This window comes from Mercenaria mercenaria, chromosome 15 (genome assembly GCF_021730395.1).
Source record: "Mercenaria mercenaria strain notata chromosome 15, MADL_Memer_1, whole genome shotgun sequence".
Taxonomy (NCBI): domain Eukaryota; kingdom Metazoa; phylum Mollusca; class Bivalvia; order Venerida; family Veneridae; genus Mercenaria; species Mercenaria mercenaria.
Window position 1 is genome coordinate 17,549,911 of NC_069375.1, and position 27,233 is coordinate 17,577,143.

General features: G+C 35.5%; 1 protein-coding gene across 1 annotated transcript in view; it reads left to right on the plus strand.

The window, feature by feature from the left end:
• The first annotated feature begins 9,011 nt into the window (after positions 1-9,011).
• LOC128548937 (A disintegrin and metalloproteinase with thrombospondin motifs 7-like) overlaps positions 9,012-27,233 on the plus strand; it is a 37,600-nt gene continuing 19,378 nt past the window's right edge. The window contains exons 1-16 of the mRNA XM_053524666.1: positions 9,012-9,178; positions 9,817-9,877; positions 10,065-10,220; positions 16,823-16,962; positions 17,299-17,434; positions 17,659-17,819; positions 18,069-18,152; positions 18,324-18,433; positions 20,320-20,466; positions 20,911-21,033; positions 21,232-21,382; positions 22,050-22,154; positions 23,286-23,443; positions 24,986-25,049; positions 25,637-25,727; positions 26,723-26,856. Of these exons, the coding sequence (XP_053380641.1) occupies positions 9,125-9,178; positions 9,817-9,877; positions 10,065-10,220; positions 16,823-16,962; positions 17,299-17,434; positions 17,659-17,819; positions 18,069-18,152; positions 18,324-18,433; positions 20,320-20,466; positions 20,911-21,033; positions 21,232-21,382; positions 22,050-22,154; positions 23,286-23,443; positions 24,986-25,049; positions 25,637-25,727; positions 26,723-26,856 (1,875 nt within the window). The 5' untranslated portion in view covers positions 9,012-9,124. The remainder of the gene's footprint in view (positions 9,179-9,816; positions 9,878-10,064; positions 10,221-16,822; positions 16,963-17,298; positions 17,435-17,658; positions 17,820-18,068; positions 18,153-18,323; positions 18,434-20,319; positions 20,467-20,910; positions 21,034-21,231; positions 21,383-22,049; positions 22,155-23,285; positions 23,444-24,985; positions 25,050-25,636; positions 25,728-26,722; positions 26,857-27,233) is intronic.

A 27,233-nucleotide genomic window follows, 5' to 3' on the forward strand; every position in this document is an offset into this window, starting at 1 on the left:
GACCACACATACACACAACTTGAGTCCCAATAAGGTCTCTGTTTCTTTTAAAAAAACATCTAGATTCCAGCATGGGTTCTAGAATTACTGCCCCTGAAACCTTTCATTTACGCTTTGATTGCATACAAACTTTCACAGAATGTTTACCTTGATGATCTCTATGACAAGATAGAAACTGAGTCATGTAGGGTAAAAAACTAGCTCACCAGGTCAAATCAAAAGAAAAGCTTGTTAACACTGTAGAGGCCACTTTTATGACCCTGTCTTCATGAAACTTTGTCAGAATGTTTATCTTGTTGATGCCTATGCCAGTTTCGAATCTGGGTCAAAAACTAGGTCACCAGGCCAAATCAAAGAAAAAGCTTGTTTATACTCTGAGGCCACATACATTTATATGACCCTATCTTTATGAAACTTGGTCAGAATGGCCAAGTTCGAAACTGGGTCTTGTGGGGTAAAAAGCTAGGTCACCACTCAAATCAAAGAAAAAGTTTGTTAAGACTGTAGACGACACATTTATGACTCTGTCTTCATGAATCTTGGTCATACCTCAGTCTCACATACGGCGCGGATAGGTACGTCTAGCCACGGATAGAAACGTAGTAATCCGTATCGATCTGTACCTGAGCCGTACGGATTGATACGGATTACTATCTTAAGGTACGGCTCAGGTAAGGATCGAAACTGATTACTACGTTTCTATCCGTGGTCAAACGTAACTATCCGCGCCGTATGTGTGACTGGGGTATCACAATGTTTATCTTGATGATTCCAAGGCCAAGTTTAACAGGTGAGCGATATATAGTAATCATGGCCCTCTTGTATAAAACACAAAGTGTGGGAATATATTTGGGGGTCACTCTGGTCAAAGAAAAGGTCATAGTAACTAAAAGTAATAAAATGGTTTCTGCTCAATAACTTTAGTTTGCAATGAGTTTGAAAAATTCCCCTGTGGCTCAATGGTCTAGAGCATTTGGTTGAAGTACTAAATGGATATGGAGAGCAGAAGAACCTCGTCATGTCGTGAGCATATGTAGAGTGAAGTCTCTTTGAATTATTCTGTGACAAAAATCACCAGAGCTATTTCGATACCCCCACGCCGGCTGGATTCTGAGTATATATAGACTGTTGCTACTAATAATCATTGCTATCAATTCTCAGCAAGCCTGTATACCTAGTATTACTGTTCAGTTATTAACATTTTAGACAATATTTTTGACACCACTGAAGTGAATTTTATATAAACTTTCGCAAACCTCGTGGTGGAGGGAGTGGGGGGTGGGGGTTGTAATAGCTGGTTCCCTGTCCTATAATTAGATCAGGTAACCACTTAACGTATTTTTTCGAAGTTCACAGGGCACCAGTCTGGTGGGGGGGGGGGGGGGGGGGAGTCCTTCCGTCTTCCGTACGCCCGTAATATTTCGTGTCCGCTCTGTATCTGGTAAACCCCATGAAGGATTTTTATGAAAATTGGATCAAATGATAACCTCATCAAGGCGATGTGCAGAACCCATGAGTCAGCCATGTCGACTTAAGGTCAAGGTCACAACTCCAGGTCAAAGGTTTGAGCCTTCCATTTCATGTCCGCTTTGTATCTCCAAACCCCCTTGAAGAATAATCATGAAATTTTGGTCAAATGATCACCTCATCAGGAAGATGTGTAGAACCAATGAGTCAGCCATGTCTGCACAAGGTCAATGTCACAACTCGGGTCAAAATGTTGAGCCTTCCATCATTTCATGTCCGCTCTATATCTCCTAAACCCCTTAAGGATAATCATAAAACTTGGGTCAAATGATCACCTCATCAAGAAAATGTACAGAACTCATGAGTCAGTCAGCCATGTTGGCTCAAGGCCAAGGTCACAACTCAAGATCAACGGTTTGAGACTTCGATTTTGTGTCGTCCGCTCTATATCTCCTAAACCCCTTGAAAAATTTTCATGAAACTTGGGTCAAATGATCACCTCATCAAGATGATGTGCAGAACTCATGAGCCAGTCATGTCGGCTCAAGGTCAAAGTCCAAACTTGGGGGTGGGGGTCAAATGTTTGAGACTTCCATTTTGTGTCTGCTCTATATCTCCTAAGTCCAACAGAAGGAATTTCAAGAAACTTTGGTCTAATGATCTCCTCATCAAGACGATGTGCAGAACTCATGAGTCAACCATGTCAACTTAAGGCCAAGGTCACAACTCGGGGGTGGGGGGGGGGTGTCAATTGTTTGAGCCTTCCATTATGTGTCCGTATTGTATCTCCTAAACTCACTTAAGGATTTTCATGAAACTTTGGTCAAATGATCACCTCATCAAGACGATGTGCAGAACTCATAAATCAGCCATTTCGACTTAAGGTCAAGGTCACAACTCGGGGGTGGGTGTCAAATGTTTGAGACTTCCATTATGTGTCCGTATTGTATCTCCTAAACCCCCTTAAGGATTTTCATGAAACTTGAGTCATTTGATCACCTCATCAAGACGATGTGCAGAACTCATGAGTCAGCCATAATGGCTCAAGGTCAAAACTCAAGGTCAGAGAATCGAGGATTCCATTTTATGTCTACTCTGAATCTCCTAGACCCCTTGAAGGATTTCAGTGTAACTTGGCTGTAATATTCTCTTTATAAAGGAAGTGTAGAATTAAAAACTCACCCATTCCAGCTTAAGGTCAAGGTCACAACTCGAATGTTTAATGGTTCCACCCAGTACTATCAACCCTTTCACTATCCAGAACAGTGTCGGGGAATATAGCTGTCTTTCAGACTGCCTTGTTAGAAATGTATATTAAAAGCAGAAGAAACATAATTTTATCAAATTAAAAACAATATTGCCAAAGTAATGGAAGTTGATGCATATACATATGATACAAAAGGTTTATGTGAAATTTTAAGTCGTTACATGACTTTGTTTACGAAATATTGAAGAACATGTCATTTTTTTGGACATTTTCAAAGTATTTGTCAAAAGAGAACAGGCACATGGATTTGTCCTTTTGACCCTAAAACCATTTTTTTAAGTTTCATTTGAATACTTTTGTTGGCTTTAGAGATAATCAAACCAATTTCGGAACTTTTATATGTTCCATCTACTGTTTTACAAAATAATTATGTTTCCAAATTTACGCTGACACCAAGTATTGGCAAACATTTTCAGAAGGTCGACAAACCTCAATAGAAACCTGCAGAAATCTAAAAAACTTAAAAACGATATAAGAGTAAAAAGCACCAAACAAATTCACACTGGATAACCGGCTATCTTGACGCCCGCTGGAAATGTAACTCAGCTGGAAATGTAACGCAGCTGTAAATAGGTAGGTAAAGTTTTTCATTTATTTCTATTAAAACGAAGCCAATTCTTGCAAATCAACTTGACTGTTTTATCAAGGAATGACCATTGCTTACATTTACAATTTCTGGGCCAAAAACGATCGTTATGTTTTGAGATATTCTCTAACAATTTCTTCACTTTGAAAAATCGAGCAAAAATCCAAAGTTTTGCGCAAATTGTTTTGTTTATGAACAACCTGTGAAAAATTTTATTATCTGGTTGAACAGATGTGTCCTTTCGGAACACCTGTGTGAAGTTTCCGGGTTCTACGTTATTCCTGAAAAAGTATATTAGCCGTTAAATAGGCATGGTCGAAAAAAAAGACTGTCGAAAACGGCCGCTAGTGCTGTCGTTGAACTCAGATGTTAGCATTTATAGACTATCCATTAACTCCGATGATTTTGAATACTTTTGTAAGTAAAAAGTATTACTGGTAGTGATTTGACGGAAACGTAATTATTTTTAAAATTGGCACTTTCATTTCAAGAGGCTTTAGGACTATATTCCTTCACACCCGGGCTGAATTTAAACGTAGTTCACGCGTTCTTGCCATTTTTCCAGCATGCGAAAGCCAACCATATATTTTTTTGCAGTTACACCGAAGCAATATAGTGCATATTGCAATTTTGCCAGCTTTTGTTGGTGGAGGAAAACCACTACAGGTGCCTCCGGGCTGCTACAGAAAGTAATTTCACCTCGGGTTTTGCAAGTGCAAATGATTGCTTCTGGCCGTCAGTCCTTGATGGTGTTAGATGGTGTATAATATTATTTGCTCATACATAATTATTTAATTGCTCCTAATGTAAATCTGCTATTTTGTTTTATTCATAAATACCTTTTCAACAAATACCAGTTTATTCATGGTCTAAAACTGCAAGTTGTTGATGTATAGAGGCAAACGATTGAAAACGATTGTTTCAAATCTAAATAAGCAGTACTTTGCAAAATCTCACATGAATGTTAATTAGTTATTTCTTAGCATGGCAGTCACATGTAGCTTTAATCAACATATAACAAGGTAGATCGGAACTGTTCTTTGCTTTTTTACGATCTTACGATAACGGATCCCAGAATTTATGTCACAAGAGTTATCCCCCTTTTGTGCAGTTTACGCATTTGCTCTTTCTGTCTTACACTGTTATTTTGTACAACGCTAGGTATTGTATATTGTTTCACATACATAATGTCTTTTTGTTTAAAAATAAAAGTTTTACGCATACACAGTATTATAAGCCATAAATAAGCTGCCATAAAACACAGACTTTTAGTGTATTCGTGTATATACCTTATCTACTAAGATTCGTGTATAAATGTGACTCAGAGGTACAATGATAGCCTATTGAATTGTACTGCCAATCCCGTACTTCAAAACATGATAGATGTCATTTGGATATCTTAGATCCAAAAATCAATTAGAGGACAAGTTCAGGTTCTGCACACGAGGAAATTGTTCACGTGCATGTAGAATCAGATTCCGGACAAGACACTGCGGGCGGACGAACGGACAGACGAAAGGAACTAAGCAACTTTTAGACCCTAAACCAAACGGACAATGATAATGAAATCAACCAGAATTACTCGACAAGGCAATAAGGACCATACATAACTATATTCAAACTGTTTACGGACTGCAAGTATACACATTTTACACAAATTAAAGACGAAAGAAGTCGCAAAAACACAGACAGACAAAACAGATCCAAAATATACATAAAGAAGAGACTCTACGGGGCATATTACATGTCTACAAGACATTTTTTTTTACTTTGATACAGCTGTATTCTCGATAGCCGACAGCTGACTTCAACGACTGCCTTTTGCAAATACAGCGGCCGTTTTCGACAGTCTTTTTTTTTCGACCATGCCTATTTAACGGCTAATATACTTTTTCAGGAATAACGTAGAACCCGGAAACTTCACACAGGTGTTCCAAAAGGACACATCTGTTCAACCAGATGATAAAATTTTTCACAGGTTGTTCATAAACAAAACAATTTGCGCAAAACTTTGGATTTTTGCTCGATTTTTCAAAGTGAAGAAATTGTTAGAGAATATCTCAAAACATAACGATCGTTTTTGGCCCAGAAATTGTAAATGTAAGCAATGGTCATTCCTTGATAAAACTGTCAAGTTGATTTGCAAGAATTGGCTTCGTTTTAATAGAAATAAATGAAAAACTTTACCTACCTATTTACAGCTGCGTTGCATTTCCAGCTGAGTTACATTTCCAGCGGGCGTCAAGATAGCCGGTTATCCAGTGTGAAATTATGAAACAAATAATTCTACACAGAATAAAATAAATACCTTTTAGAACCAAATGCACGTTATATACTACAGAAAATTAAACACAATGCTTTAATGAAATATTTGTAAAATCTGTTAGAAAAGTCATTAAAAGAAAATACAATACATGATTATAAAGCACAGTGCATGTTTGGTGACTGACCGGTTTACACATTTGGCCGCTAAAGTTTTCTTGTTCGATGACACGGTGGCATCCTACAAAAGACAGACGCGTGGAGTGGATGCCCTCGACAGACATTTTTATATATTTTACTTGGTACAGACAAATATTTTACTAATTCACTAATATTAGAGCTTATCTAAGTGGGGAATCGTTTTATTTACACAGTCTTGTATATAGTGTTTTTACTCAGTCTTGTATGTAGGGTAAGTATGAGTTTGGCATGCCCTAAACGCGTTTAATCTTTAGCTTGCTGGCGGCAAGTAATTGTGCCTTTACGTCCAGTGCAGACCAATGTCAGCCTGCACATCATAGTCTGCAGTTCGCTGTTCTGTTAGTCAACTTTCAGTGAACACCCTTCAAATGATAAATGGTATTGCCCAAATTGAGAGATAGACCAGTCCAGTTCAGAAATTTGCGGTTCACCGACTTTTCCATTTGTGTGCAATGCATCAAGGGAAACTTCTCTTAATTTTTATTTGTAATTAATAAGCATTTTCAGTTAATTACAATATGATAAAGGCACTTTATAACGCGATGAGCAGACTTTTAAGTTTTAAAACACAAATATCTGTAGATCTATCACTGCATTTTTTTCTCTTACAATAAAGCTAAAAGGTTTAAGAAAACTGAGCAAGTGACGTCTTAAAAGTAAATTGTTAAACCAAGGTGTTATCATATCCTTAAAGATATTTTTGCACTGACTAGACCGATGTCTTTATTTGATAAATTACTTTTGAGAATATTAAGTCGCCACCGCATTGGCTGTAATAGAAGTTTTTCCTCAATCCTGCATTGTCTTGATATCTGCCGAGCCATGAGAAAACCAACATAGTGGCTTTGCGACCAGCATGGATCCAGACCAGCCTGCGCATCCGCGCAGTCTGGTCAGGATACATGCTGTTCGCTAACGGTTTCTCTAATTGTAAAAGGCTTTGAAAGCGAACAGCATGGATCCTGAACAGACTGCGCGGATGCGCAGGCTGGTCTGGATCCATGCTGGTCGCAAAGCCTCTGTGTTGGTTTTCTCATGGCGCGGCTCATATCTGTATTTATCTGGAGAATATATAAATTCATGCAATAATGATTAAGAGATGACAATTTATAGAATAAAATACTTATGAAATATTTTGCGATTCTGCTTGATATCGAACCCACCCCCTTATACATGTATTAAGGTGCTTATTCTTATCACTGCTATTTAGGCGGTACAATTTTGTGTTGTTAAATTCAATCGTATCTGACATATATCGCGTTGAATCATACCGATTTTTAAACATTACCTAAATAATAGGCCGTTCAATTATTAAAAGTATAAAACATCGCTCAGGTCAATCTCAAACCCGAACTTAAAGCAACTGCGATGTATTGCCATTGTTTTAAAGAAATTAAGTTTTGATTCCAAATAATTTTTATAGTGAAAAGTGATTACAATGGATTTAAATGAGTAATGGCTCCAAAATTTCGCGAATTCCTGATGTGGATAACAGCATGTAAACTATTATTACATAACGAAAATGTCAAGCATTGAATTCGTAGTTACAGTTTAAATTAACAGATATATAGAATTCATGGTCAGTTTATGTAAAAAAGATATAAAACATATTTTCACTTAAGAGATTAAATTTTCACTAAACATTTTACTGTCCTTTTCTTCCAGAAGTAATAAAAATGTTTTGAACATTCCTTTGATTTTCAAGACTTAAATCGACTTTTAAACTCAGTCGGCCTGGACCCATTTCAATGACCATCACGTATACATAACAGTGAAATTACACTTACATACTCGGGGGTCCTTCGTGGCTGAGTGATTAAGGTCGCTGACTCCAAATAACCCGCCTTTTACTGATTTGGGTTTAAAACCTAGCTTGCGGTGCAGAATTCTTCATGTGAGGAAGTCGTCAAACTGACTTACGGAAGATCGTTGGTTATATCAAAGTGCTAACCCATGCCACTGGCACCAGAACAGAAAGAAAATACCTGTGTACATGTTATACCCTACCCCTAGTATTCTAGAATACCTAGGGTAGGGTATAACATGTACAGAGGCATTTTCTGTCTGGTCTGGTGCCAGTGGCCCATGCATGCCCGCAGGTCTCTGCAATATCAAAGGCTGGAAATATCGTCATATGACTTAAATTGTATCGGTCGGACTCAAAACCCAGTAAAAGAAATTTCATATTTGAGAAACAGTTTTGGTTTAAAACTAAGACTGCAAAACGGAAGCATATGACTCCCATACTCAGAGTTTACTGCGTAAAATGTTAGGATACTAACTGATTTTAAAACATACAGTCTCCACATTATGAATTTTGAACATATGGTTCCATTAGCTTGCTGATTGCTTCTCCGGAAGAACACGACTGGTAAATGGGCTGTACGAAAGAATTTGAGGACTTCCTCTTTTTTAAAAAAGACGGAACGTTAACTTACTGGCAGATGTATAAATATATATGTCCCGTTTTAATTCAATACAAACTAAAGAAAAGTAAAAAGAAAGGGAATGCGATCGCATTCGGCGCATCCCTCCCTACCGGCGGTCTATATATTTCATATATATTAACTTTGTTATTTCTCTGGTAAACACAAGCTCAATAGGCCTATTAGCGAGGGTCAAGATACATGGCCTTTGCAAGGAATTGACGCAAGCATTTTGAAGCCTAACAATAACCATGCACTTACATGACGTACGAGGAGATAAGCTGTAAATTGTATACAAAGAAACAGCAGCTGAATGGAATCAGTTTTAGGTAACTACAAACAATTCCGCCGGAACCCCAAGAGCGTGAAGAGGACCGTGAAGGAACTTGAAAATATCCGTTTTAAATTTTAAATTTGGAATGGAAATGAATATGATATGCCACTGTTAATAGAGAAGGAAGTGTACACGGCCTGTGTGGTTACCGTAGCGTGCCTAGTTACGTAGCAATGATTCCAGACGCAGTAAGATTAAGTAGACCTTGTTCATTTTTCATGTAGCCGTTCAGTAACCTCTTCAACATATTTAAGTGCTCCAGTAATTAAACCACTGCGTAAAGATAACACTTTCAAAAGCCTTCCTCTATAAATTAACTCTTAATACCAGAGCGACATTGAAAACTTCAAAACTCCCAACAGTCGCCTTTTGATAAATTGGTCCATTTAACATCTTTGATAACATTATTAAAAACTAGCCTATATTATGCTAGTCGAGGAGGCAGTCATAAATCTATTTATTATCAAAAACGGAAATAATTTTGTTTTCCTGCAAAGAATTATAAAAACGGGTATGCCCAATTACACGGGCATAACTCAGGGATTTGCTTACGCGAATACCTCTAAGTTCAACAGATCAAAATGAATTTTACCTTTTTAGTTTTCACGGTTGCTTGTTTGATATTTCTCGTTCGAGTAAGTTTTGTTTTTCTAAATTTATTTGTAGTAGATTTCAGTAACCTTTTTTTTTACAGAGATAAAGAACTCATCATTTTTTTTTGGTATAAAATGGTGGTTATTTTATAATTTGAATTTATGGAACACAATATAACAGTCTTTAAGCATTATTTTGTTTAAAGACAATACTGTTATATATAGTAATAATAGTAATATTTTTTCACATGATGAGATTTGATTTGCAAGCTAGATTTTAATGTAATTTTTCAGTTTAATACATGTACATGCTATTTCAAGGTATATATAGGGTAATTATAAGAGCCTTGTGGCAAAATTCACTCGAGCCGAATGCATGATTGCAGATCAAAGTACTGTTTTTAATGATCCTTTATTATATAAATATACACATTTCTACTATAATATCGGGCAAAGTCGACTATGATTTTATCTTAAAAAAGACCGAAAACTCGTTCGATACAGTGAACATTTTGACGCATGGCACGTTGAGGTGCCATCATTACGTCACTTTTGAATGAATATAATTCTGTGACCGATAGTAATTGAAAACATCATTTGGTTTACGTTAGTAAAACAGTATGTTGTATTTGAGAGAGAAAATACCTATGATAAATTTAAAACAATTATCTTTATTTCAGTGCAATCGCTTACCACAGCTTCTGTCTGATGAGCAATCAAAGCCTACTGACCACAGTGAAGGTATTTTTCAGATCATTACTTCGCTTCATCTAAGAATCTCGATTTCCATTTTATCATAATGTTTCGACGTAAGTCTTCAATACTTAAATGCATTGCTCGTTTAAAATCGCGACTTTGCGAGATTGCACACACAAATATAAATGTTTCTGATAATTTTCATATGAGATGTTTTGGTTCAAAATTTCAGAACCGGACGTTCAATACGCCGCAGTGAAGGAAATTGACACGAGTGATCTACGTCCATTCCGTAAACGTGCTGCGAATGTCGTTCAGTACCAGATCAGCCTGGATAACGAGACGTTTACAATCACGTTACGTCCTAACAAAAACATTTTCACTCCAGGTAAGAATTTTAGAACTAACCTTTAAGTACCGAATGGCGGTGGCGAAAAGTCTCCCTGTATTTGCTTTGGAATCAATTTTACTGTTATAGAAACCCGTTTAAGTAGGTGCTAGCTGGACATGAGGGGTGATGGACATTATGTAAGACTCTGTCAAAATGAGCTTGCTATTCTTTTACTTGGTTGCATTCTGTGCTTCCATAGCATCTTTATACTATAATGACATATTTTATCATGATGTTTTCTTAAGGAAACAAAATTTTCCTTACGTTCATCAAACTTATGAAGGGGAAACAACATAGATATTCATAGGCCTGCGTCGAAATTCAGTAGGTGCCCAAAAACCAGTTTCAATACTACACAAACCACGCACATTTTGTTTGGATGCTTGTCAACTATTATTTGATAATTGAAATGTTAGATTGTTAGCCGCATGATCATTGTTTTGTTTATATTGGAAATTCTAGAAAATCTGAAGTGTTTGTATTTACCTTGATATCTAGCTTGCTAATCAAGTTTGTATGTACACAACAATCACTATTGAAGAAGACATACACATACTTACAATGTTAGCTTTATACTGTCTTTGCAAAAAGTAAAAAAAAGAAATATCTTTTCAGAACAAAATACTATTGTTTTGAAACACATCACAAACATTTAACCATTACCATGCTAAATTTCGATAAAGAACTTGTCCATCAGTTTGGACAGTACCATTAACTGTTAAAAGGGGTACTTAGCTAAAAGATACTAATTGAATGGCGAAGTCGCAGCGGCAGAACCAATCGTGCGAATATGATAAAGGTTAAATGATACAAATTAATATACACCAGATACTTTTACTTAGAGTTTAAATATTACAGGAAGTTCTCATACGTATACATATTCCAGGATATAATGAGGACATCCAGTTATGACATTTACGTTATCTTAGCTTACTGTTAACAACATTACAACAACGTTACCATGTTTTTCTTCATAACAGATGTTCCATATGCATACGCATCGTTTTTTTTTCTGAGGACTGCAATTGTTAATTTTAGACTAAAGTACCCTATACAAGTGATAAATTTGAAAATAAAGATTATATACATAATGATAACAAAAATTTGCAGAAGAAATTGAAACAACCTAAACGGAAAACTTGTGATTTGGGAAGGAAACTCTGCAGTGTTCAATATGTTTTTAATGTGACAAACATTTTTTATTAGCTCACCTTTCACGTAGCGACAAGATGAGCTGTTGTGATCGCCCTTCGTCCGTCCGACGTCCGTTCACAATTTCTTGTGAGCACGATAGAGACCACACCACATTTAGCAATCAGTTTTAATCAAACTTGCATACAGCTTGTATTGGCATAATATCTCAGTTCCTTGGGTTCAAGAGTTACGGCCACTTAAAGGCGATTTTGGCTTTTGCATCCATATAGAGACTTCAGTCATGGATTGATTTGATAAAACTTGCAAAATATCTTTGAAAACAATAGATCTTGGATTCCATGATGAATCTGTCAGATCCAATCAAAGGCTCCTGAGTTACGGCTCCTGATTGATCCCATTTTTAAAAAATGATGATAGTCAAATCCAGTAAATTATAGGCCAGTTTCATACATGTGTCCTATGCAAAGTTCTTGAACACATTGTTTCCTCATCTATTGTTAAGCACTTCACCAACCATGGTATTTTTATAACTTTCAGCATGGATTTAGGTAAAAAAGATCATGTGTTACTCAGTTAGTTATGTTATTAAATGATCTGGTCATTTCAGTCTACAGTAAGAAACAAGTAGATCTTATACTACTAGATTTTAGTAAGGCTTTCGACAAGGTTAACCATGTAAAGGCTTTCTAAAAATGCACGAATTATTCGGAATCAGAGGTAACACACTAAGATGGGTCAAAGGCCTCTTAGATAATAGGATCTAATCAGTAGTTGTAAATAGCAGTACATCTGATGCCATCCCAGTATCATCAGGTGTCCCACAGTGTTCTGTACTTGGTCCCCTGCTCTTCATAGCTTACATACATGACCTCCCACAAAACGTCAGTTCCAAAGTCCGTCTGTTTGCAGATGACATGGCAACATATCTAACTCTGTTACTCTCAAAAAGGACCTCAAACTTCTAGAAAAGTGGGAGTTGGAGTGGGATATGGAGTTCAACTTCTCCAAGTGTCAAATGATCCATGCCACAAGAAGGAAACGTCTTATCCCTACCCAGTATTACCTACACGGAGTTCAACTTGAATCGGTCAGCTCAGCTAAATACCTAGGCGTGGATATCTCAAATGACCTATCATGGGACAATCACATAAACAGGTCATCCAAGAAAGCTCACTAAACCCTAGGGTTCTTACGAAGAAACATTAATGTCAAATCCTAACCCATTAAGACCATTTGCTTACCAGACTCTAGCCCGACCCCAGCTCGAATATGCCTCCGAGGTATGGTCGCCCCACACCCAAAATCAAATTGACCAAATTGAAAGCGTCCAAAGGAGAGTCGCCCGTTGGATCAAGACCGACTACGACCGTACTTCCAGTGTAACAGATATGCTACACTCCCTAAACCTCCGTCGACTGGATTTAAGGCGTATAGATTCTAGGTTATCACTCTTCAATAAGATTCATCATGATCTGTTTGCTATCCCAATCGTTGGCTACCTGACCCCAGTGACACGTTGTTTCTATTATGGCCATTTCCTAACTTCTCTAATTATTACTGCAATTTAATTACTTACAAGTTTTCTTATTTTCCGAGAACAGTGTACCATTGGAACCAACGCCCTCCCCGCTCCCCACCCCCAGTGTCGCCCACCTCCCTACCCTACTACCCTAGAGCAGTTCAGTTTGCAGCCTTGAACATGTTTCGCCCTAGTTATCCTGCAAACTCTAGTTTTAACCTTTTTACATCACCAAAGTTATTTTTAGTTTTTTTTCCACTCTAAATTTTTAACACTATATTCTTTCTTCTTTTTTTATTTTGACTCGCAAAACGTCTACGCTCCCGTAAGGGGTTTGACGTCAACGACAGATAGACATTGTGTACACTGGCCTATTATTCATGTTAGCCGTTTACATTTTAGTTCTTGAATTCGTTCAGCTGGGTAGCATATTGCATTACAAGTCTTATTCGTTAACACATAAACCATAAGATTGAATATGTTGAAGGTTTTAAATAATCATTGTTACATTCAATACTAATATCCCAATAGATCTACACCAGATCTTTTTCTTGTCTTTTGTTACACTCGGCATAAAATCTTGTTTGTAATGTTAGTTTAAGTATCAAATATTGGGACTGTTATAAATCCGCCATCGTCTGTGTTCAGTTAACAGGTCTGTAGATCCACTATCAACTTCTTGTTGTACTACTGTCCTGGACAATCGGCGTTTATCAGAAAGGAATTAGGAAACTTGGATAACCTTCCTTTCGCATGTCTAACGGGGATAAACACAACATAGCCTATCTCTAAGAGTCTTGCGTGTCCGACTCCCATCAGCAGACGTCATCACGCACGCATATTTCACAGCAATCAGCCGGTTGTATTTCTATCTGACCCTTCAGTCGGTTTTCGAATTGTGTCACATTCACTGCACTGACTGATGTCACAGAAAAGTGAAACTTTAACTAAAGTACGTTGTGCGCCAATGATATTCAATGCCATTTATTAAGTGTGTAACAACAACAGCAACAACAAAAAAATAAAAACCAAAGAAAAACACTATACTGAAACTTTTAAAGAAATTCTTCAATAAATCTAAAGTTAAATTGCTATCGTCATCTAGTGTAATCAGTTATGAAGGAATAAAATATCTATTTGTCTATCTAGCATTGTAGAATTAATTGGATTTCAACATTTATCTTTTTGTGATATATTTGCTCTACTAAGACTATGAGCGTCTTGTGTAATTCATTTAAAAATATCAAGGGGTTACATCATAACTTAGCACAGCTGTGCTACACCTAATAATATCTTGTGATAATTTCCATATCGTCGTGGTATAACTGAATAATTGAAAAACGTTTTCGACAGATGTCTTTAATTAGTATTTGTGAAAATAGTGGAGTAGTACCTTTTATTATAGAAACTTTTATTAGCTTCAAATAAATGGGAAATCAGATGAAATGACACATTAAGATTGTTATTGAAAAACGTTCTTGGATAATGAACATGAGAAAATTTATAATTATCAACTAATAAAGTCTGTAAAAAGATAGTAATTGAAATTTAAAATAAGAATCATATTTATACTGATTAATTAGTAATAATAGGAGAGAAAATTAAATGTCATAGATTTCAAATAATAACTGAAAAACTATTATCTCTTTTCCCGTTATTTACATCATTGTATAATTTGGTAGACTCGTGAATAAAGAATAATCTGAACGGTGTAGAATTCTGAGTAGTTATAATTCTATTAAATGAGGAATAGGAAATAAAGGGTATTGGACACTTATATATATATTTGATACATATTGTATACATACGTTTTAAATTTTTTTTTTTTCACGTAATGTAATGTATTCTTTTGTACGTGAACAATTTCAGCAAAATAATAAAAAAAAATCCAGGTGCTGTATCAAAATGAGAAATAACATATTTTTCTTGACAATGTATGCCAATAAAATGTTGTTTTCCTCCAACTTTTTCACTCCTTTAAACTGTAGTTGAGCTAGTTGAGCGTGCATTATCTCCATTGAAATATATATCAATGTTCGTTGCTTTACTGCAAAAGTTAACCGTTTAGTGATATTTCGATCTCTTGTTTTTAACGATATTTAATTGATATTTGTTTGTTTTAGTGTCAAAAACAAATATCTTTCATCTAGCGGATACTAGATGTGTAAGACTTTTGTCTTCAAGAATAATCTTAAAGGTAATGAATTGTTCTATGTCGTTTCATTTGTATTTTGTTGCTCCATACTTATTAAATTATGCATGTATATTGTCGTTTTCACTGTAAAATGAGCAATTTTGCTATGATCAAGGAAGAGGTATAACAAGCAAGTGACCGAGTATTGCAGTTTCAAAACAAAACAATTTTACTTGAGCTTCAATAATGACCTTGACCTTTAACCGACAACCATGTGCGCGACACAGTTTAATCATGGTGAAATTTCTGTGAAAAGTAATGGAGTAGAAACAATTTTTACTTGACCTTGAACAATGGCTTTCACCTTTAACCGACAAATTAAAATGGACACATTTGTAAAAACTACCCATACATATGTGTTTCCATAATATAAAATCATTCATTAAGTTTCAAGCCCTTTTAGAAAAAAAGTAATACTTTTCTTATATCTAGAAAGTATCGCATTTTTTGTCGTCATAGGATCTGGAGGTCAGTGGCTATTTTAGTTATCTCATAATTATACCGTCACTTATTATGACATAGAAATAATGGTGAAAGGTATTAATAAAGTTTCAAATTTAACTTTATTTCAAATATTCCATTAGGCCAAACGGCCAATGAGAATTTATAATCAATATAATGGCGAGACAAATAAATCATTGATACAAACATTTTGAACGGAGAAAGTTGTACGGTTCTAAATCAATAACATTTATATACTAAGTTTTGGCCTGTCAACATTTACTGAAAAACAGGAACGACATATTAGCTTAATTGGTAACTGGAGCTACGCAGCATACCATGTTGCTGAATGCTTATTCAACTAATTCAAATAATATTGTCAAAAACGACACTGATCAAGACTATCGGCATATAAAAACAAAATACATATTCATATTTAGGACATGGATTAAACATGAAAGCGTGTTTTAAACCAACAGTATTATCAATAAATGATGAAACTTATTTTATTGTGTGCAAAAATTAGAACGTGATAAACCTTTATTTCTTTTTCACACAGACAGTTTATGTGTTTTTATCAATCAAAAACAGAAAAAGAAGAATTATTCAAGTTCAGTGTTGATAGAAGAGAATGCATTTTTATAAACAAAAACGAGATAAGTGGATAACGTGTTTTTAACAAGCATTAAGCAGAAGAAATATTTATATCTTTTTCTTTTTTAGTTACAGCAAAACAAAAACGTGGCTTCTGTAAGTCAGCCCAATAATTCAGTTTAAGGGTTTAAAGCAGTTTATGTTTTATATTTTAGTAAGTGTGTTTCTCAATTATCATATTCAAGTTTAGGAACCCCTACTGTTTGTTTGGCTGACAGAAACAGCGAACTTTAACTGCGATGTTGTAGATAATTTATCTGTCAATAAAGGATTTATGAGCAAAACACACATGTAGCGATGTTTTTCAAATTGATTAGCTCCTAGACTATGATGTATTTTTTTGTACATTTTTATGCTTCAATATAATAAGTGAAATGTTCCCGTCTATATCCTATGATCACTCCTCAAAGAAACTATCAAGGTCAGACTGGTCTTATCTCTACAAAAATGGAATTCGACAAAAAAGAAGAAAAAATATCTTTATCATCAATCTGGTGAAAATTCTACTTCTCGAAAAGAGAATGCAGAAAATTTTAATTGAATTGACAGTTCGAAAACCTTTACGTCCACACTATCCAATGTTTAGGTTCACCAGGCCTTTGTCGGAATATAACTTTCTTTTATTTATACCTTTAGGATGTCTTATCCATAACTATTTACCCGGCGGTAAAAAAGACCTGTATCCATGTTCACGACAGAGCGTAGATTGCTACTACATTGGTCATAGCGATGTCCACGATGAATCCTGGGTAGCAGCTAATGTTTGTAATGGTCTGGTGAGTGTTTGATTTACATTTTGGCAATGAATTAATATGCCAATACTAATTTGTCCTTCGCAATAACTTCTAACTTCTCCATATGAATCAAAGCTAGAGGCGATTGATTTCAGACACAATGATTTTATTTTTTTCTCAAAAAGTCACAGGGACCATACGCATTACTCGTGGACCTAACTCCAGAACTTGTGACTCTGCACATTAAGCCCTGCAGTCGGACCGTTAGTGTCAAAAATAAGAATAATAGAAACTAAAAATTGCATTCTTCACGAGCTGCGAGAGAGTTCACATGCGGTAAATATGTCTTTCTATCATCTGAATGTTTTTCTTTCTCAGAATGGGGTGATAAGCTTTGGGAACACAAGCCGGTTTATAGAACCTGTAGCTGTAAATGCATCTGCAGAAGCCTACCAGGATAAAGTACATGTTGTGTATCGTTACCAAGGAGATAAACAAATTTGTCCTATAGAAGGTATTTTTAGCTCACCAGTCAATTGCATATTCAACAAAATTCATACTACTTGTATCAGCAAGGTTGATTAAACGTTTAGCCAGCGTACTACTAACATCTATACAAAATTAACTTTAATTGTTAACCTCTTCAGTAAGAGGTTGTAGTCGTAGAAATAACAATTAAAGTTATTTTTGTTCAGTCTATCTATGTTCTTTGATTATGTATGTCATGTTTGATTTCAGCCGAGGAATTCGAAAACGAGTTACATGTTGCGTATGGAAGACAGAAGCGTTCCGCAAAGACCCGATACATCGAGACAAGACTGGTTGTTGATCCAACCATGTACCATTTTCACAGAACTCGTGATAACGCCATAGATTACACATTGATGGCTTTCAATATTGTAAGTAAAATAATTACACGTAAAAAACATGCAAGTCGTACATATAGATAAACACAGTTGACAGACAGATTAACATAAATAAATTAATAAATTGATATTCTAAATTTAAGAACGGGACAGACTATTGTTTTGAATTATTAAGAGAAATGGCCTGGTCCTTAAGTATTCTCTCGTAGAGGCTTTTTAACGTTTAGAATTATGTGTCTAATCTAAGTAATGTTATTGACTAATTTATTGTATTTTCTTTAGGCAAGCAAGTTGTACACCCACCCTAGCATCGGGGCTAAGATATACTTGACGTTATCTGAATTACACGTTATCCAAACATATAATGTAAGTATATGTATATCGTTACGCTATATATGTATATAGCTAAAATTAATACTATTTCATCTAACTTCTTAAATAACAACATAAAATGCATGCCATTCTGACATTATGCTTCAGTTAAGGGACGATTCATATGTTATTATAATTTATTTCATTCCACCTTGCTTGTTTCAGGACTTTGCATCAGAACTGACAGAAAATGCCAACAAGACACTTCGGACATTCTGTGATTGGCAGTCCGGTCTAAAGACTAAAAAAGTAGATTGCAGCGTTCTACTGACAAGGTACGTCAATCCATAGCAAACTTGACATAAGTAATTGTTACATCCCTACGAATGTTCTGCCTGAAATACGGTCCTATTTCACTAATGAATACAAAAGACTGTATTCTAATCTATTTTAGTTGAGATTATCCTTGCGTCAAAATTCATTGTTTCAAACGAGTTTTCAGCCTTGTTTATCTAAAAGTATAGTCCATTTTGGCTGATATAACGTAAGAAAAAGGTATACGATTAAATAAAAGGGTCATTAAAGGAAGTTTCTTGATTTGCAAGCGGGCCTAGCAAAATCCACTCGAGCCGAATACAACATTGCATACCAAGAGGCTGTTATAATAAACGTATCACATCATAACATTGCGGCCTGCAATGCACAGAATCTGTTGTCCTTTCTGCAAGGTCATGGTGATGAGATGTCAAAAGGATCTTAATAATTTGCTCTTTTCCCCCCAGACATTTCCTATCCTAGTCATTCTTTGTAACCTTTATTACGTTTTATTTTTAATATGACAATCGTACTCACTAGATAACTTTAGGGTACTGTGTTATTTAACAGGGTCAGGAAGATGCAATAAGATTCTTGTCCAGTCATTACAACATTGTGGCTGAAATGCAATGCACAGTATCCATTTACCTTTCTTGTATGTCATTGTCAGGTGGGATTAAAAAGCACTTTCTTCTTTGATACACTTAATACAAATTTACCTACACTTGGTAGGCATATTCATCACTCAGTGTGGTATGAATTGCCAGTGATTCGTCGTGTGTTCTTCAAGGTCAGAATCACGTGGGATCACTTATAGTGTGTAATGCTTAAAGTTCATATTTCTGTCTTAAAGTCAATCTCACAAGGAGACAGAAGGATTAGAAATATTGGTGTGCGAAGTTAATCCCAATAATCTTAATAATTTTTAAAGTCTTAAACTTATATTAAAGAACGGCAAATATTCAATTTACCATATCAATCTTGTACAAATTTATAACTGATAAAATTTTGATGTGTTCATTAGGAGCTGAATGCAATCCGTACAAAGTTTTATTATAGTATGTGCTATAAAAGAGTGAAAAGAAACTTTAGCTTTCTAAAATCAATGTTCAAGTGTAACCTTAAACGTTAATGGATACGGACCAAATGCTCCTTCGTCAATGTCTAAAGAGCCAAACTGTTATTTTTGCAACGAGCTTTCTTGTTATGTCTCCCGCCACACAGTGATGTGGAAGACGTATTGATTTACTCCTGCCTGTGTGTCTGTGTGTCTGTCTGTCACAAAGCTTGTCCGCACTCTAAGTCGAACATTACTCACCTGATTTTCACCAAACTTCACACTTAATTGTGTCTGATCATAAGACCTCGGTCAAGTTCGATAACTAGCCAAATCGGCTCAGGCACATCAGAATTATGGCCCTTGAATTACCAAAAAATCTTCAGACCCCATGCGCTTTCGTGCACCCAGACCGTACCCTATACTACTTATAGTAGTATAGTTTTGTGTGCAAAAATGCGCCTGCACAAGTAGTATATGGTACATTTTGGGTCCAAGAAAGCGCAGACTGACTTACTATTTAGATGATTAGGCAGTTGTAGGAAACATGCGCTTTTCTCAAAAGCATCTCTAGTATAGGACATATTTATATAACATGTGTTCAACTGCAATATACACTTAGCTTTGAAAAAATATTTCGTTCAATAGTATCGACTACTGCTTCTGAACATTTGCCAGTTTATTGAAATCTTTGCATAAAATGAACCGTTACAGGAAAGTTGAAGTATTTGCTGGCCAACAGAAGAAGTTGGTCTCTAGTGCCGCTTCATATCGTTAATAAATACAATCTCATCTAATCATAAAATACGTTTATGTGAGATTATTATTCAAAACAATCTCTTATTTCAGGCTGGATCTTGAGGATGACTATGGTAACAGTGGTATAAATGGTCTTGCACACTTAAACAAAATGTGTAACAAGAATCTGAGGTGTGCGTTGGTAGAAGATGAGGGACCCATAATGGGAATTACACTGGCACACGAAATTGGTCACTTGTAAGATGTATTGTAGTCGTTGCAAATCGCATATTTGAATGCAATAATTATAATTTTCCATCTTCAAGATCGCTGTTATTTCAAGAATCGATTATTTTTGTCAACACTTAATGTATATTGTTTGTTACCACATAAATTATCATTTAAAGCGCCGGTGCTGATTCATAATTATCTTCCTCAACTTAAATTGAAATATAATCATATCTATAAGTGGCAGCGTTAGATGTGGCTCTGTATCAAATTATACATGTATTTATGTCTAGTATAGAATTAGAAAAATAAAATATGAAAATGTGCTTAGGAGTATGACACAATTTGCATATATATGACTGGTTAAATAAAAAATATATACTTATGCTTAAAATGAATGGGACATATCTAGCCATATTGATATTTTTACCAAGGATGGATTAGCCGCAGGAAATAACATACATTTGTTTGTAGACTGGGTATGACTCACGACAAAGAAACAGATGATGTTGGTATAATGTCTGCAGGTGGATGGAGCGGTAACGAAGCGTTTACATGGTCTAACCAAAGCGCCATTGAGTTACAGCGGTCATTTGCGTAAGTCTCATTTGATGTGTTGTTCATGTACGTATGCTTTGTCCAAATCATATTATTATAATACATTTTATATCATCATTGATTTTAACATATGTTTTGATAGAAGTCAAAATACCAATAGTACATGGAAACACCGTGGAGCTGACAAAAGTAAAACATGAGAGATAAAACGTTAAAATTAGTTCTAATTATTTATAGGTCTAGAAGGTTGACGTGTATAAAGAACCGACCAAATGGCTTTGTAGATAACAGAACGGAGTTTCCTTTGCCAGGGACGTTGTATACGGCCGATCAACAGTGTAAAATGCGGAGTAACGAGAGTTATGTATTCTACAGAGCTGGTAACAACGTAAGTAGAAATATATTAGATTTAACTAACTGTCTTTGCTCTGTATAGGTATATTACATTCGAATTATTTTATAGTATATCGCCTTGATAAAAATTGTTGAAAAATCAGCCGTGGTAATATCTCTTTTATTAATGTGCAGTAAACTTCGTTGGATACATTATCTTCCTAGTTGAAATAAGTGATATCATATATTCAAGGTAGCTATATCACCTTACTTTTTCGAATTCACGGCTGTTACTCTTAGAGGTGCAAATGTATCAAAGAAATGTGTACAATTTACTATTTTTAGTCGGAAACAGTTACAATTTAAATAGTGAAAACAACTTCAAGGTACTTGCATACAACAATGCTATACCCGAAGACAGTGTGCATGTTATTTCTTCTATACCATAATTTTTTTCAAAGATTCATCTAAGGTCAGTCTACGCTTCTGATTGAAACTGCTGACTATGCCGAGTGATATTTCAGACACCATTTGAAAAAAACAAAAACAAAAAAAAACAAACATTGTTTGAAAGTGCAATCTTGCAATAATGTTTTGATATCACGTCATCTATCGAACATACATTCTGGCATCTAAAGTTCGTTATTGTTAGATATCTAGTTATGAAAATAGCACACTTGTAAGCAAGCAATACTATTTGAAGTCTTTAATACTTTTGACAGAAATTCGACCCTTGCCGAAACATTATATGTAGGTTCCAAGGCAACCAAGCTTTGCGGTTTTCTTCACCACTTCTGGACGGCACTGACTGTAATAATACAAGAATGGTACGATAAACTCTATATGATATTGTTTGTAAATTTTATATCTTTAGCGTTTTCGTACTTTTTCAAACAAATATGATTCTGGTATCATGCCTTTAAATACCCGCCACAGAATAACTGTTTTCTTTGGTGTTTTCAAGATTGTAATTAGATCTATAACTCTTTTGACTGAAGAAGTCGGGAAATAAAATATTTAGTTATACAACTGAGAGTGTCATATATTATACCATTTTATTGAATTACACAGAATACCATACTTTGCTTTTACAGTATAATAAAGTTATCGTATATATGAGCCGTGCCATGAGAAAATCAACATAGTGGCTTTGCGACCAGCATGGATCCAGACCAGCCTGTGCATCCGCGCAGGCTGGTCAGGATCCATGCTGTTCGCTTTCAGAGCCTGTTGCAATTAGAGAAACAGTTAGCGAACAGCATGGATCCTGACCAGACTGCGCGGATGCGCAGGCTGGTCTGGATCCATGCTGGTCGCAAACCCACTATGTCGTATGTTTTAAAGCTGTACTGAAAAGAAATTGATTGAGCAAGAAAGCAGACGGAGATATGAAAACACATTAATTCAGAAAGTGTCTTAATTGTATACCTGATATCCTGTTGTATATCTGTGCCATGTATTAGCAGACTGAGTTTCAATGAGTTTATATGGGGTTAAGTAGGTCACTAGGTTGCAAGTGATTCTACCTTTGTGATCCGTGCAGGCTGATCATGGTCTGCACTGTTCGCTATTCAGTCAGTAACTTTTCAGTGAACACCCCTTTAAATAATAGGTGGAACTGTCCAAATTAAATGATGGACCAGTCCATGTTAGAAATATAGAAATATAGCAGGGTAAAAGGTAATATACGGTCAAACGTCTTATACTACTTTTGCTTAAGATCATTTTGCTCTTTATATAATATAAAGTCGACGAGAAAGCTTTTTAAAAGTTATATCATATCCACAAAAAAGTAATATCATATCCACTAAAGGTAATATCATATCCACAAAAAGGAATAAGTAATATCATATCCACAAAAAGTAATATCAGATTCCACAACGGAATTGAATTATATGTGACATGTCTTAATAGAAGGTACGATCCAGAAGGGTACAGATATTTTTATTGTACAACAGTGGTGTATACAGGGAAAGTGCCAGCCAATAGATAAGGAACACGAGTCGATGGCACCAGTCGATGGCAGTTGGTCGGCTTGGGAGACAGATTATTCCGCCTGCAGTAGATCCTGCGGCGGTGGGGTCCAAATAAAGAGACGATACTGCAACAACCCGCCGTATGTATACAACTTATATCTGTATAGCGATTATGTTTCTGCGCTCAAAAGATATTCTTAAAACTTCGATTATAAATTACTTTTCATTATGTTGTCAGCTGCTCTTCTGCCATAACATAATTAACAAATAATCAAGTTTTTCGAGTGGTTTAACGTCTGATTAACCACGGTTCAGAGTTCAGATGCGTAGGAACTGAACCACGAGGGCGTTAACCGTGGTAAATAAGACAATAAATCACAAGAAGGCCTTGATTGTTTTCACTCTGACGTGCTTATTGACATATTTTAATAAATATTATGCTGGACTTAATTTACCCGAGGAGTAATGCCTCGGACGTCATGCGGCAATTTGACGTCATAATTGCCGTCATAATGCTCTCTTACCGGTCTGCGCGTCAACCGTTGTTTATCGCAGAATATACAGAGCTTGAGTTCCTTCTTTGTTTAACCGGAAATCAAACCGAGTCATGTTAGAATTTGTATTCTAATATGGCTAACAATACTTTAATCATCACAACAATGTTATGTTGACTTCACGTCAATGTGATATTTAGCGCCATGTACGCATCATGAAATAGCGCTTTCAAATTTCATGAACCTTTTTTTCTTAATAATGTCAAAATATCACATTGCACAAATGTTTTGATCAATTTATACACACACTGAATTAGTTATCCGCTTTGCCGAATAATTCGCAATAACTTTCGCTTAAACTGAATTTTGCCGCAAGACGTATTACCGTTTCCGGTCCTGGCGTGTTTTAAAAAACATCTACTATTGGCGCCATGCTTGCGCGAAGAAACAGTTCCATTATATTTGGTATAAATTTTGCAATAAAGAACATTGTAGAATCGAAATAATTTATAGCAAAACAGTGCGCCCTCGTTAAATTATTACACCCGACGTATAACCGCCCATCGTGTATAAATAGTGATAAAGCACTGTTTTGATATAAATTATTTCTTAAATTAAATGTTATTATTTTGTTATATAAACATATCTGTTATTTTTTTAAATACGGGTAAAGATCAAATGGGAATATAATGGAAGAAAAAGTACAAGATGTAAATCACAGTCTGCTTTATGGAAACCTGAAGAATCATACATGTATGTAAATGCCGTCTGAGCAATAACAATGCACAAATAATGTCCTTGCAAGTGGTTGTCATGGATTCTAGCACAAATCATACCTTGTAAAGCAAAAATAGTCTTGTTAAAACTCAGTTAACAACGATGCCAATAATTTATTTAGTCGTGTTCGAACGTGTAGTATTTAATTCCTGCATAGCTATTTTCTTACAGACAACGTAAACAATGATACAAAAAACGAAATATATCTCATTAATAATTAATTTTCAATCATACTATTCATTGTTACAGTAGTTAATGTAGCCACTCTGTATCCCAGGTCTAATATGATGATTTTAAGAAATTTTAGTGGTACATTTATTAACAGCTAGTCTATTCGATCTAATGAATACAGTGCAATCTCTCCAGAGTGGCCCTCTCTACAGCAAAAACCTCTCCACATTTTTTTTACAGTCCGCAGTATGCAGGAAAGGACTGTCCCGGATCTTCTACTAGAGGAAAGATATGCAACATTCAGGTAAGTGTCAGTGTCGGGATATTCCGCATTTATTTTACTGTGTATTTATTAACTTTATTAATTTGTGAGGCATGCTGAGATAGGAAGATTGTATAAAGACTTCAGTGTTGAACTCAATTTATTTGTACTTATTTTACACACTTGGTCTGCTATACTATTCTTTTACACACAAAGAAGTCAAGTATGTAAGTTTATACCTAACTCATTGTTTCTGTGATTTTTAATAGCATAAAACGCAACCAAGCTAAAGGAAAAACAAATTTTGTTTGATTTACATTGTTCATGAATGAAAATGAAATATGCAACACCACTAATATCTCTCTCAAATCCCAGGGCAGAATTAACCGGAATTTTATTATATATAAACACGCAAGACTATGATCCTAAAGGAATCAGTTTTACATGTTAGAAGCTGTACTAAGATGTGCACACCTATGAATATAAGTTTACAGACTACAAAATATAAAGTTTTCAATGGCAGAACTTGTGTTTTTACCACTATATAATAACGTCTTAAAATTTGTGTGCAAGATTTCCACAGCGTTCTTGTATGGTAGAAAGGTCACTATCATTGACATGTCTTTCAGCCTTGTGATTCAGACTACAGGACTTTGCAGTGTTCCAGATTTTCGATGGAAAAATATTCGCTCTCGATGATACCAGCACTTGGATCTCTAGGTAGGCAGTTATAGGCACATTCATTAAGTTTGTCTGCAAGTTTGCAGGATCACATTCTTCCTCAAAGAAGTAGATAGATGAAGCCGGCATAGATTGCTATATTTTGCCACTTTTCTGAAAATAAAGAACCGTGCTATTTTGTAATTTATTTGTAAATAGAAACTGAATTAGAAAATCGAAATATCTCCATGCACTACATACCTATGTAACAGGTTTGATCACAATCTGACTAAAGTACTTGATCTTCTAAACGAAGATCTGAGAACGACCCATTCACATTCGCCTTCTGTATATTTTGGATTTCCAATACAATGTATTGTATTTTTTATTTTCGCAAATCTATTTTTATTTGAACCAATCAGACGATTTGTTCGAATGTCAAAGTGTAAGAGAAATTTGCAGTCAGTCCAAGGTTTGAATCCGGGAGCCCTCGCTAACAGAGAAAGTGCCCTACCGACTGACCTAACCGGCTATCTTCTCTAACGATATAAGAATTGTAGATATCAGAAACCAAGGCTATTTTAGCTTGCAGAATGTTGTAAGTTAGGTTTTGATTGGCTAGCGGAAGGGTCGTCAGAACGAGGCTATCAATAGCTCGTATTCAGATCCTAAGCGTAGAGCAATAGGATATGTACTTTAGTCAGATTGGTTTGATCAGTGACGCAAAATGTGCAAACAATATCGCAGAGGCTTATACGAATAAGAAAAGTAAAACGTGCTAATTAATTACGAGATAATCTACCGATATATTTCTGTAAACCACTTCAAAGCATTAATTAATAAATAAGAAATAAACACTACTTGTACCCGATCTTGGCCCTGTGAGTCACTGGGTACGCTTGTGTTACAGAATATTAGGATCTAACAAAATACGGTATCATATGATATTCAGACATGATTATAATGCTAAATTAATTGTTACCATTTCGAATTTTTGGATACTTTTTGTTATCTCTCATATGCTGTCGTATAGTGAAAATCTAGTTTCTTTACAGGTGATGAGAGCTGCAGTGAAAGGTGTCAGAGTGATACAGCCATTACGTATGGACGTAAGAGTTACGCGGACGGCACTGAATGTCTCTTAAACAAGGCTGTACCTTTCTCTCGCTGTGTGAATGGAAAATGTCAGGTAAGTTCTACACCGTGTCAAAGTAAGAGTTTCGCGGACGGCACTGAATGTCTTATAAACAAGGCGGTACCTTTCTTTCGCTGTGTAAATGAAAAATGTCAGGTAAGTTCTACACAGTGTCAAAGTTAGTTCTAAAGCATTCACTGATTATGTTTAAAACAAAATATGAAAGAAGATAGAACTGTGAAATCTAAAATGTACAAAGCGGTTCTTAGTGAATCTGTAGAAACCCATATAATATTTGGACTTTATTTCAATATTTAAAAATTTCTTGCTCATTGATTACTTTGTCATGTTTGTAGCAGTCTTTTAACTTAAGAAGGTACTTTGCTGTTTTCATTTTCGGAGCCGCATTTATATTTTATGACAGAAAATTG